The sequence below is a fragment of the Crocodylus porosus genome, unplaced genomic scaffold (genome assembly GCF_001723895.1).
Source record: "Crocodylus porosus isolate Cpor-Errol unplaced genomic scaffold, CroPor_comp1, whole genome shotgun sequence".
NCBI lineage: Eukaryota > Metazoa > Chordata > Crocodylia > Crocodylidae > Crocodylus > Crocodylus porosus.
The window spans coordinates 33,885,421-33,899,320 of NW_017728931.1; the positions used below are offsets into that span (position 1 = coordinate 33,885,421).

The 13,900-nt window shown below is 45.8% G+C and overlaps 1 protein-coding gene across 3 annotated transcripts in view; it reads right to left on the reverse strand.

Annotated features, from left to right (window-relative positions):
- CACNA1C (calcium voltage-gated channel subunit alpha1 C) overlaps positions 1-13,900 on the reverse strand; it is a 651,860-nt gene that overhangs the window by 16,833 nt on the left and 621,127 nt on the right. For all 3 annotated transcript variants that reach the window (XM_019544553.1, XM_019544552.1, XM_019544551.1), the window contains 7 exons: positions 13,019-13,110; positions 11,436-11,601; positions 9,885-10,012; positions 8,151-8,247; positions 5,717-5,819; positions 3,528-3,629; positions 1,541-1,668 (listed from right to left, as the gene is read on the reverse strand). In XM_019544553.1, coding sequence (XP_019400098.1) covers positions 1,541-1,668; positions 3,528-3,629; positions 5,717-5,819; positions 8,151-8,247; positions 9,885-10,012; positions 11,436-11,601; positions 13,019-13,110 — 816 coding nt within the window. The remainder of the gene's footprint in view (positions 1-1,540; positions 1,669-3,527; positions 3,630-5,716; positions 5,820-8,150; positions 8,248-9,884; positions 10,013-11,435; positions 11,602-13,018; positions 13,111-13,900) is intronic.

A 13,900-nucleotide genomic window follows, 5' to 3' on the forward strand; every position in this document is an offset into this window, starting at 1 on the left:
GCTGCTGCTCTGCATCCAGCCCCACGCCACCCACCCCTCTTCCCCCCCAACTCCATGCCTGGCCCTGCGCTATACCCCCGCATTCGGCGTCCTCCTGGCCCACCCTGCTGGGGTGGAGCCCCCTCCCCACACCACCACCGCCCCCCAGGAGCAGAGGAGAGGAAGCTTGCCCCACTGTCCCCTCTGTCCCCCTCCACCAGCACCCTACGCTGCCACTGGCTCCAAGGAGCAGGGCTGGGGGTGGGGGGCAAGGCCGGTGCAACTGGCCTCACACCCCCACTTTGTTGCCGCTGTCTGTCTCTGCAGAGCACTCTGACTGGTTGTTTACAGACAACCAATCAGAGTACTCCAAGAGTGTTATGGACAGACAGACAGATGGACTAAGCCCTTTATCATATTAGAATGGAGAAACTAATACAGCAAAGAGGTTAGGTAACTTGTCCAAGATGACATACCAAATTTCTGGCAGAACTGGCAAGAGAATTTAGGAGTCATTTCAGTTCCTTGCTGTAACTATCCCAGCACATGCACATAAGCTTAATGATTTAAACTTAGCTGCTAAATTCATATTTAAGCACGCTAATAAAAGTGCACTTTTTCAGAAATGCTGAGAATCCACTACTTTAACTGAATTCAGTAGTACCTCAGATATTCAGCACCTTTGAAAAATGAGGCCACTCATATTCATTGCTTAAATATGGATTTGAGCACCACATTTTTTGGTGCTCAGGTTTGAGAATTTTGGTGAGAAACTATATCAGGCTTTTGCCAAACCTTACTGACTAGAATGGGTTTCCATCAGTTCTGGCCTAGGAGATGGGAAAGCTGTCATAATGCTAGTGCTGAGCACCTGGAACCTACTCAGACTGCCCTACAGCTGGCAGGGCACATTGTTTTTGCTTTGACTCCAGTCTCACACATTTTCCTCACTTTCTCACAATTTCAGAAGCAGATAGAGCAGAGGTTTTCCTGCTTGAGATCAGCAGAATGTTCTCATTTTTTCATCTGACCCAGCTGTCCAGAAGGTAAATCAGTAGCAGAGCCATAAGCAGATCCCAGGTCTCAGGATTCACAATCCGTTACCTTATCCACTGGATCATGATGCCTCCTACTTCCTAATTGCTGCTGCATGTTGGCCCAATAGCTTCACTGATATATCCCTAGAGGGACTCTCCTCAAAGCATTTGGTGATGAACATAATAAGGGTATTGATCCTTCTTTTACTTGGCTTCAGCCAACCAAAGTAACCTGTCATTTGCCAAGTATTACCGAAAGATTTTTAAATTGTGGGCATAATTCACTCATTGACATATTTACTTGGAGGAGCTGATATGGCTATCCACAGTAAGCAGACCCTCTCATCTAACAGCAAATGCTCAGTACACATATCAAAATGGATACCACAGGGTAGGAAGGAGACATGGTTTATTATCCTTGTCTGTAACAATATTGAAGCACTGTACAAAGTTATTAATCCACAGATCTATTTCCTGGTCTCAACTCAGCCCATGCATGTGTCCATATCTTGTCCCACATTCACCTGCAAGGAGAGAGCATTCCTCTGTGAAGGTTTGCCAACGAGGCCCTGTTCTTTGCGTTTCTTGAATTTCCGGAAATACTCTTGGATCAGGAAAGTGGCATAAAACTTCCCAACAGTCACCTCGTCATCTGAATGGGGAATATTTCCAAAAGCAAGCAAACAGCCCAGTTGAGACAAGATATTCACTACTGCAAGATCCACAGTCTTGCAGTTCAAAGAAGCAATACCAGGAACCATGGAGAAAGGGAAACATCTGCTCCTAGTGCATTGGTATACCAGGTTGAAGAACCATGTACTGTATACAGGGTTTTAGAGGTTCTTTGGGGGAAGAGGTATCTTTCTGCTCTTAGCATAGATTAGTTACAGTGGTAGAACACTTATTACTGCAGTGCCACCCAATGTCTTACCATGTTATAGAGAAGCGGTTCCTGCTTTGGTCACATGCCCCAGTTTACTAGACAGGGCCTCAGAGTCCTGGTCAGCTCCCACTGGGAGATTAGTACCTGGTCTGACCAGTGGAACCTGGACTGCTTCAAACCAAGGGACAAATCATATGGGTCCTGCCATCCCCTTAGTCAGCTTACTTCCTCATTGAAGTCAATGCCTCAATTCCTCATTCTTTTTTTATTTAGTCCCAACCCACCTAGATTCACTAGCAGTTTCTTGGGATTTGGTCCACAGAGTTCAATTAAAACATAGGCTTGAGGATTTTTCCTTGAATACCATCTCCTCCCTGCTGGTCTGCAGCTTACACAGCTGCACGGGGATCAGCAAAGGTGCTGAACTGGTGACCAACATGATGTCTCATCATTAAGACGGAGTCAATGTTTAGAAACTGTCAGTGAGTCTAGAGTAAGCTATGTGAGTGGTGGAGAGAAGGAGCTGGTACTGCAAGAAGGTCAGGCATAGGGGAGAATATGCATTAGCAAATGGAGGGAAATGGAAAAGGACAAAGGTCATGTCATGGACAAAGTCATTGTGTGTACTCCAAAAATGTGGGGGAGCCAGTACCATAGGAAGGGCAATGCCAGCAGTGGATTTGAACCAGGCACCTTCACATGGAGGGGGCAGCAGGGGGAGGGCATCAAATCAAATGGAAGTAATGTTCAATAATAGCATGTAGGGGAGGGGCATGCTCTTCACATGACCTGGACTAGGTGCCAAAATGCCTGGGAGTGGCTCTAAAGCTCTGGGGGTGGCTATAGCTGAGATGCTGGCCCACCACAGCTGCCTGGATCTCACAGGTGTACTAATTAAAAAGACCAGGCTTAGAAATGCACAGAAAGGCCATGAGCACCAAAGAAAAACCTTGCTCTCCACACATCATTGGAGAACTGTCCATTTAGGGCCTGGACAGATTACGCATTTACACTGCTGCAACTAGAACAACCCTGGTGTGAAAAAAGTAGTGGATAGAAGACACAAATCCTTAAGCCAGAATAATTTTTGCACAATCCATGGAATCACCTCTGAAAAAATTAGTAGTAAAACTCAAACCAGTAGTAGTTGCAGTAAGTTTAAGTTTTGTCTGTCTGCATTCATTCTAAGGAGCTATTACCTGCTTTCTTGCTGCCTAAAAGCAAGGCAGTAATAGTCACCTATTCTGTGAACTACTCCTGTCTGTTACTGATCTTGGTCTAATTAGCATCAGTGTGCAAATCCAATGTGAATTAACTTGGGGAGTGTATTCATCTGGCCATGCCCTTAGATGTGCTATTTGGAACTATGCTGTTCTCTCTCTTCTCCCCAACTTGCCCATCTCCTCTCACAACCTGTCCACTGAGACAATTACATATTCATTGGCACAGACTGGGTCTGCATAATTTCGAGTCAGGTAAGTAGATACTGTTTCTCAGAGCAAAGTGTGCCCCCCAGTAAACTTATTCTAGGGATTGCAACATGCAGTACAGATAGACAGGAGTGTGGACAAACAAAAAGCAGCTAAAGAACTAGGTGGGAACAGACACAAAAGGGCCCATGTGCTCACCGCCAGCTGGGGGCACGACCTGATCCAGCAGCTTCATACTGGTGCGCTTCCAGATTTTCTTTATTATTGCTCGCAGTTCTTCATTAGCTTGCTCCAGGTTACCTGCCCAGGAAATCAGGGAGAGAGGAATTAAGCCAGCCCCAAGAGAGGAACAATTTCACACGTAAGCCACAGCACCTAAAAAAAGGAAAAGGGTGGAGCTAGAGTCTGAGGGTGCTTCTTTTTACAACAGGAGAGAGCTTTACAAACAGCAGGGGCTCAACAACCAGATCTGGGCAATGGGATTATCTGACCACTGCTTACTCCAACATAACAGGTAGTCTCATTCCTACACATGCAGAGATTCAGCAGCTTCTCTCATCTCCCTACAGACAGAAAGCTAAGGGAGCACACTTATTCAGGGCATTGCTGGCCATCTGCCCCTAGCTGGCACTGGAGACAGCTTGGCCGAAGAAGACAGAAAACTGCAGCAACATTTTATTTTATAAATGATTGTGAGGATGGTCTGGTCCAGTACTTTGAGATTCTAGGCAGGTCCAGGGAAATCAGAGCACAGTGACAGGACAGAGAAAGGAAGAAGAATAGCTTAGTGATCAAAGCTCATCTGGGAATCAAGAGACCTGGGTTCTACTTCCAGCTTTTTCCTGGGAGTTCCTCACTTTACTCTCTGCACCACAGTTCTCCCTCCTGCAAGACATACACCAGCGGTCTCCAACCTTTTTAAGTAGGAGATCACCTCTGGCATTTAAAAGCAGCCCAAGATCTACTGTGCACTGCTGCCACCCCCTTTCCCCCACTCCCCAGCAGGTAAGTCTGTGGGGAGGCGATGGGGCGGCAGATCGAGGCAAAGGGAGAAAAAATTATTTGGGGGCATGCCTCCTCAGCAGGTAAGTCCCACCTGACCGGGGCCCCACTCAACTTACCCTGCCTCTGCCTCTGCACTGTGCTTCACCATGGGGGTCTCGATCTAGCCCCTGCCCCTTCCCTCCCCACAGACTGACCTGCTGGGCTGCGATGTGCACGTGCATGCACACAGGCACTCAGTCCCTCACCCCAGCCTTGGATCAACTCAAGAGCCTCTGAGATCTACTGCAAGAGGCTCTGAGATCTACCAGTGGTTGGTGACCACTGCCATACAGACTCCCTCCATCCCTAACAGAATTGCACTGCATTTGTGGAGTGCTGTGAGAAGATACTTCAGAAAGGCAAAATGTTTCTAATAACTGACACAAAGGGTATTTTCAAGATATTCTTTCTTATTTAATGAAGAATAGCTCTGAGACTCTAATAACCTCAGTCTGTGAAGTACACAATTGTGGCATATTAAGAAACTTGAAGGGACCAATAGTTGCACTGTTTTATATCACTCCCTTCCAGCTGCCCATTTCCCAAATTACCTACTTGGCTACCCTGACTCTCATGTATATTCATTCTCCCATGCTGTTCCTTACACTTGAAAGTCCCTTTTCTCTCCTAAGCCATCTCCTCTCCTTCCTTAGTGCTCTACTCCCACAGTGTCTAACATTGGTAACCTCAGTGAGTTCCCACACCATTAAAACAAAGTAACAATTGTGTTCAGCACTACTCCCACCACCATCTGGTGCTTCCCATGTCCATAATATTCTGTCTGTCTAACATCAGGCCCAATTATATAAGCATCAAAGATAATAAGAGTCCTCCATCAAGGTAAGCCTGCAGAGGTGTACCCTTGGACTGGAAGCTCATTGTGGGTAGGAACTGCAAGACAGTCCAGCCTATCACCTCCTACTGCTTAGGAGGCCAGCAAAGGGTGAGGGGCAGCTGGCCAGTTCAACTCTGCTGTTGGTGAAGATTCCCTGCCCAAGGAAAATCCTCAGCTTCTCCTTTTTCCATGCTCTTGCTCTCCCTGGTTGGCATTGGAGGATTCTGTAGGGCTGAAGATTTACATTTCAAGACCATGACATAAGGAATCAAAAAAAATACTAATCATCAGAAATGATACCACAGATGGCACCAGTTTTCTGGATGATGCTTAGCAAGAAACACTGTTCAGTCCCTGGGAGGTGTTTTTCATTTTTACATATCTGCACTGCTTCTCATATCACGCACAAAGTGAAAAGCTGGGATTGTATTATGTATGCGATATCCATCTGTCATTTTCAAACCCAGCGCATTTCAGTATCTACCCCCACAGTCAATGAGGATGTTACCTTCAGTTTTGATCCTCAGTGCTGTTCTGACCAATGCAAAGAGAGTAGCATTAAACATGACAGTCCCATCACTATTTAGTGGCATATTCATGGAGACGAGACGCTGTGGGGCAGGGAGAAGAAACATAGAAATCATGCAGAGTCAGTGCACACTAAAAATGGAAATGCTTTCTCTCTCCAGACCTTTTTCCCAGATTTCCACTCTCTTCTACTTATGCACATATAGCCCATGTGCTTGGTTACACAGGTAAAAGACTCTTCATATCATTAGTACACTTGAAAGTGTCTGCCCAGAGGACTCTCAATTATTGTCATAAGTATATCAGGCTCAGTGTGGATAATCCTTCCTAGGCTGGGATATAATCAAACCTTCATTTTGCCCAGTAGGAAGCAAGTCTTTACCTGCTATACATCTACACAAGCTAGTACTATATTGCAACAGCGTCAGTATTTTACATTTATATGACTTCTTTCATTCCTAATAATTAACTGCTTTGCAATCTACCTAGAAGTCACTTTGCTCACTGCTGACATGCAGCCATCTCTGGTGCAGAGATATTCAGTAGTACACAGCAAAATTACATGATAGTTTTGGGCATGAAGTTTGTGTCATATGCTATTGAAAATGATGGGAGAATTTCTGAGTCAGACAGCATCTGATACAGGGATGTTTATATCTTTATTTTTGTACCAAGAGATCTATAATGACCACAAGGCCCTGATTTTACAGCTTATCCCCGATGGTTTCATTATTACTTTGTCCACTAACACACATACAATAGTTCAGTGATGAGCTGAAGGGAAGTGTCAGCTCCTGAATCTCCAGCACCTTCTTTTGCCATTACTGGGTAACAATGATCTAACTAGATCCTGCTCAGCTTGGCAAGAAAACAGGCTAGAGTGGTCTATCCATAAGTTGCTTCTGAAAAACCTATACAAAACTTTACAACTCTGAAAGAGATTCACAAACAATTTTACATCCTATAAACTACTCTTTCATTTGGAAAAATCCTTTCTGGAGGATGGATGTTTATAACCCAAAATACGTGGAGGAATTACTGCTGTTTAATCTAGACTAAGTATTTAAATGAGAATGAGGTACAACATAAGGAAGGAATAACATATTTGGTTACTGTAAGGAAAAATTTTAAAGATATTTCCTCATACCCATCTGTCCTTCAGTGATCTTATTTATCTTGTCTGTTTGTTTGTCTGTTGCATGCACATAATTGATATCAGAAGCCTATAGTTACATGAGTGCTGTCTTAGACAGTGGGTTGATATGACAAATGAGTGCTAACCAGACTGCTAAAATGTATTTATGTCATTGAGCATAACTAAACATTGGCTGCAGTCTCTAAATAGAAGAGTCCCAGACCCATCCCAAACACACCATAGATGGAATTATATTTTACAAGGTTAAGAGTAAACCCACGATATTCCTGGCTTCCTCACTAGGGGGCAGCAGATTTCCTCTGGTGGGTTTCTCCAACCTACCACCATATTTCAATTATCATTCCCAAAGGAGCATGTCTATAGCATTTATCACTATCTGTACTTGAGACTTCCTATACTAGGAAATGTCTGTAAATTCTAGCAAGCTGTCTATCATGTAAGCTAACAAGATTCCTGACTAAAAACTAATGAAGCAGAAAGCTAATAAAACAGCATGCCTCATACTTCCTAGACTTCGGATCAGTGGTTCTCAACCTTTTTAGACTCGAGGAACCCCTTTGCCTTAGTTTTCATTTTTTTCTGATTATGGAAAAATGACAGAGCAGCTCTTCAGCTGCAAAGAAATCAGAAAGACCACAACAGGTCAGAACGGTTTTAAGACTAAGGATTCCTGTTTAAAATCTCTTGTGAATCACGTGTAGATGTTTGTATATCTAACAGAGCTAACATAGCTAATATTGCATGACACCCTGTGGCACTCTTAAAAGAATCTCATGGCACCCTGGTTAAGAATTGCTGTTCTAGATCAGTAGTGCTTGACCTCCACCCCTGGAGCCATGTTATCTGGCTTACAGGGCTCTCCATGGGTCTGGACATTTAGCAGTTTTTGGACGTTTTAATTGCCAGCACTCCCTTGCTGCCAAATTTCCAAGCCCTGTAGGTCAGATGACATGGTCCTGCATGCTGGCCATGCACTGGGCAGGCCCCATGTGTCAAACTGTGCCCTGGCCAGGCCAGCTCTGCTTTTTGTTGGATTGGGCCTTGGCTGGGCCAGCTCCACACACTGGATTGGGTGCATGGACTTGATTAGGCCTGCAGACTGATTCTGTAATACTAATCTAGCCTGTGTGGCCAAAAGGTTGGGTACCACTACTCTAGTTTATCAGGAAAAGTGAGTATATGGCCTACCAAGATGCAATTTGTTGCATTTATGCTTCCTCTTTCTTTCTGTAACCTTCCCCTCATGGCACTGTCTTACCTTGCAAGCCACTCTATGAGGACAGAGCTTCCCAAAGCCCAATGGAGGCTGAATCCTCCGGAGCAGTGTCACCACATCAAGGTGTTTGATCCGTCCCCTAAAGAAGAACATACAATAAGGAACACACTATTGCAAAAGGACCTGCTGGTCCATCTGGATACAACCTGAGCGCCAGATGAGGTCTCTAGCCCAAGATGGTTAGAATTGCTCCATTTTAACTTGACATGGCAGATGTGGTTTTACAGTGGCTCTTATACTCAGCGCATCACTCAGGACTTGAACAACACTGATTTAAATGTTACTCTGTATAGGCAATATACCAGTCGCTTTATACTTGAGTCAATATTTGAAAAACTGACTGTGGATTTTGTACCTTAGTTTTTGGGTGCCTAGTCTAACAATTTGTTCTTTCAAAATATTGAATCACTCAAAACCTGTGGCCTTTGTAAAGAGTATTAGAGGAAGGGTCTGGCCTTTTTTCCTGGAGCTCTGATCCACTATCCTTCAATTCTTGTTACTGTGCCCATCCATTTCTGGGGCCAGTGACCAATGCAGAGAATGAAGTCTCTGACTAACTCTGTAAAACTCACTTGGAAATTTGCTGTTGGGCTTTCCGAAATTTGCAGATCACTCACCACTTAAAGGGACTGACTCTCAGAAAGGGGTGGAGGGTGGGGGAGATTTGCCAAAGTTAAAGTGGGAATTTCAGGTAGGCAGGATTTAGCGTGGATGTACAGAGGGGACTGAGAAAATATGCCCATTTGCAGATAAGAAAGGGCAAGACAGATCCCTTTGTCACCCAGCTCCAAAATGCACAGGTCTAACCATATACCTAACAGCCTTGGACACTAGAATCTATAGAATTAGAAAGAGGTCTTTAGGTGGGCTTAAAATACATGTCATTTTGCATGTGTTCTAAAGCTTCTTCTCACTGTCAGAGTGCTGTAAACAAATGGGGTTTAGTGTAAATGAAAATAAAATCTAAGAGCATTTAAAAGTGAGCTATACTGATACCCAAGGGTCAAATTTCCCTGTTGGTCACACTTGTGCAGCTTTACTAACTTCAGTGGTGTAACTGAGGGAATAATTCAGGCTGAAATGTGTACTACAGACACTCAGTGAAGGGGGTTGGTGCCAGCACAACCACAGAGTTGCTGTCATGAAGTTGACACATGAAAAAGCAACGACTGAATGCTGTACCTCTGCTCTGAGCTTATGGCCAGGGCCTATTAAGGGCTCCAAATCCACTTTCTATGCCTACCAGAGAGAGTAGGGTTGATCTGAGTGGATTATATCCAGGGCTCCATCCCATGTGCTATGGCAGACCAATCCCCTCAGGAAGACTCCTTCTTAATGCTTATTTCCAACTGGCCTATTCATTAGTCTGCTACATGGCCTATATTTCCCCTAGCTGTTTATAATTTGTAATTATGTGCAGCAAGGCAAAATGCAGAATATTTACTTCATTGACTGGAATACTTTTCACTCCTCCTGTATCTTGGAGCAGTCTGCCCTTGCCACTGATTCACAAATGGGGAGCTGATGGGGGCCACATTAGTGCTCCCCCCTTACACTTTTCAGAGATCTATAACACCTATTCATACAGGACTTGTTTCTTGCCAGGGGAACATGCCACTCTAATATATTGGCTCAGGGATGTCAGACCTCTGAGAGAATAGAGAGAATGGGACCACATCTGCAAGTGACTTCTAAAGTTCAGGGTTGGTCACTTACTTGGCTTCAGGATCATACTCTGCCCAAATCCGTTTAAACTCATCCAGGTGGTGTGGTCCTAAAATGGACCAGTCCCGCGTCAGGTAATCAAAGTTATCCATTATAACAGCTACAAAAAGATTGATGATCTGCAAACAAGGACAGAGGCAATGTGATGGATGAAGTATGACCAGACTTCACTCTGCTTCTGTTTGAACCCATATACACTTCAAGGTCTTGATTTGGACTTACAAAGCTTTGCACCATTTGGTTTCTGGCTACATCAGAGACTGCCTCTTCCCTCATGGGGTGAGACTATGTCAGCTTAGATTAGTTTGGGCTTTTGAGTTGGCAGCCTCAAATTCAAAGGAGAAGGTGCTATACGCAGGATGTTTTGAGCAAGGGCCCCTCAAATCTGGCTTCCCACTACGCACTAGATGAAGCTCATGTTTGTTGAGCTTCTAGGCATGCTTTCTGGTCTGCTTATTTACAGAAGCCCTCGCTTGGAAGAGCACAGGGTGAGGTTTTATTCTCTTGGGGACAGAGTGACAGAATATAGGGTTTTTTACTGGTAATGAGCCCAATTATTTTAAAATATCGACATTCTGAAAGAGCACGCTAAACTCCAATGGCCAGCTGCAAAGTGAGTGCTACAGGACTGAGCAATGCCAGGAGAACTGCACTGCCAAGACTGAACAGATGCAAGTGGGATACGTGTATTTTCACAGTAATTGCTGGCATAGGATAAAAACCTGCTCAGCAACCAGAAGGAAGGTAGGAGGGAAGGTGGGAAGCGGGGGTGAGGTGTTGCAAGTCTCAGCATCAACCACAGGACGCTAATTTGTTCTTCTGATGGGGGAGGGACATCCTTATCTGCATTATGATCAGATGCTGAGCTTTCTTTAAAGCTCTAAAGAGCATGAATCCGGGTGACCACATGTCACTGGCACTCAGAGCTGGCCTTAGGGAAAATGGCGCCTTGGGTAAACTTGTATTTTGGTGCCCTTCTCCACCCCACCAGGTCAGCAGCACTGCTTCAGGCAGAGGCAGGTGGGCAGGGGTGCAGGGTGCAGTCCAGTGGGGAGGTGGAATGGCATGATACACCAAGCAGGCAGGCAGGCAAGTACTGCTGCTGCTTTGCAGAAGCAAGATGGGCAGACTGGAGCAGGCACCATCCCTCCCGCACACGCCTGGCCCAGCTCCTCCTGAGCAGCAGCTGGCAGGGTGGGGGGAGTGGGAAGGGGGCAGCTGAGCTGGGCACTGCTCCTTTTGCCTGGGGCAGGAATCAGGCGGGGCAGGGTGAGACCACTGCTGTGAGCGTGGACTGCTCACATGCATGTGCGCTTGTGTGTTTGATGCCCCCCTGACCATGGTGCCCTGGGCACTCGCCCACATCGCCCACTCCTAAGGCCAGCTCTGCTGGCAGTATGAGGCAGCTAGTCACCTCCTGCAGATAGAATAGGTCAGATTTTCCATTTATGGGATCATTTTTTTTGCCAGAGAGTGTCAGTGCCTGGGGAAGTCAGGGAAGTCACAGGCCAGCATTCATTTGTGCTGCCAATGCTTACTCACCAGGAAGGCACAGAGCATGTAGAAGCTGATGAAATAAAATATGGCAAAGCTACTCCCACAGGATTGGTCTTCTTCAGTAGAGTTGGCTTGTTCTGATTCAGGATCACACTTCTTGTTTGACAGGCAGGCCAGCATGATCTCCTGCCAGGCCTCGCCTGTGGCACACCTGGGTATAAAAGCATACATGTGAACAGGGAAGTGAAGTCAGTAGTGACCGACCATCTCTAAAATGAAAGAGCTGCAAGCACTCTGAATCTGATCCTATTCCCAGTGATGTCAATGGGAGTTTTGCCACTGACTTCAGTGGGAGCAGGATAGACCCTAAATCAGAAGGGGCCAGGCACAGGCTTGATGTGACCTGGCATATTCCCCTCCTCTGCTGCCTGATCTGCTGCTCTGCTTTCTGCTCCCTGCTTTATCTGCCACTGTACTGTCTGTACCTCTTCTCTTCTCCCCTCGGTAGGCACACTCTGCCTGATGCACATGGCCAGAGCTGGATGCTCTATACCAGTTCACAGAGCTGTTGCACTAAACTGAACAAGTAATAGTACCCTGATCAGTGTTTAGCATCCTACTCAGATCACATGATTTACCACTGTGTAAGGGAAAGTGACTGACTGAAAGCAAACAACCTGGAGAGGCAGCATCAAATGACCTGAGGAGGCTGAGAGGGTATCTGGTGGGAGCTCTGGCAGGAACTACAAACTGTCTATATGCTGCCAAACCTTAGACAGTGAACTATCTGGTGGTCATGGTGCCATATAACCATAGCCATAGGCACAGCAATAAACAAAGGAAGTATACACAGCAACAGCCAGCTTTAGGACACCAAGTGAACAAAAACTGGGGCTGGGTTGGGAGGGTGGCGGACATAATTCTCCCTCCTTCATACATAAAACACTGAGCAAGATGGATGCATTTTGGGAGGAAGGGTTGCCTTTCTCTGTCTAAAACCTTTAACTATAGGGTACTGCTGGAAGAAGGATATTAGGATTCATGGACCAGCCATCTTATCCAGCACAGTGGATCCTAGGTACCACATTTGGAGACACTGGGTGCATCTACATGAGCAATTAGTTTGAAGCAATAAACTCAGGTGCAGCATTTACACGTGCACCCAGGACCACAGCAGTCAGAGCCAGGCTGGAGCAGCTTTGCGCTGGCAACAAGCTTAGGCAGTCAGTCGTAGGCTCTGAGTGGTGGTGGAGGGGCTGGCTGGGGCACGAGAGTGCTGATACTGTGCAGCTGTGTGGCTGACCCCCTCCCCCAAGCCTGCTGCCAGCCTGGGGCTGCTCTGCCCTCCGCTAGTAGCAGGCTCAGGGGAGGGGGCAGGGTCAGTCACACAGCTCTGCAGTTTCAGCACTCTCATGCCCCAGCCAGTTCCTCCACCACCCTTCATTGCCACCTGGAGCCCGAAGCTGACCCCCCTGAGCCTGCTGCCAGCCTAGGACTGCAGCAGTTTGAGCTGGGGCAGAGCAGCTGGGCTGGAACGGGGTACAGGATTACAACCTAGCAAAGAGGATGTGCCCAGATGCACAAAATGACATTCAAAGACACAAGATCCAAAGCTTTGAGAGGCCCACCTGAAAAGCAGCAGTACTGCCTGTGGGAAGGTCTGAAAGTTGTTGTTGCGGTTGATTCCCGTGGTATCGTTCAGTGCAATTTTACCAAACACCTACCAGAAAACAGAGGTCAGGTCAGCTTAGTCTTGCAGCCACCAAAGCATTCTTGTCAACAATAATTCCTTGCTCTTCTTTGTTTATGAACAACCTGTATCACACTAAGCCTACATCCTCCTACAAGATTTTTCCTGTTGGTTTTTAATGTTTACTGCTACTCCTTCTTTTTGGTTATATCATCAGAAAAGTACCCACACTGAATTATTATTAAGTACCAGCAACACAATAAATCATTCATTATATCATGCTCCAGGAATATGTGATATGGAGATCTCATTTTAATGTGCAATCACATTACGGTTTTTTTTCCAGCTAAAAGGCATTAATAAGAGAAAAAAGACACTTTCCTTCACTGGTTTTCAAAAAGCCCTGTTTACACTAAGAGAAAAAGGCATTCAAATACCACTGGCTAAAAAGCCCTGAACTTTTGGCATCTGTATGATGTCCTGCATTTGGACATGTGTGCATTGCCTTACATTTGGAAATTACCAAGATGCCTCTACCCCTAGCAACAGGGTCTGTCACCAGGAGGTAAGTGTTTCAGGTGCACCCATGCAGCCATGTTTTCCAGGGGTCCTGTTCATAGTTGGTTCGAACTGGTTCTCCTGAACAACAGTTCTCTGGCACGGGAATTCAAAACTCTGGACTGAGTCCTGCAGTTTTTAATTGGGTAAAACTACCACTGCCTAAATAAAGGACTCGGTGCTATAAGCCTGATCCTAAGTCTGCTGAAACCAGTGGGGCTTTTCCATTGATTTCATTAGGCTCTGTATGGCTAATACTTGC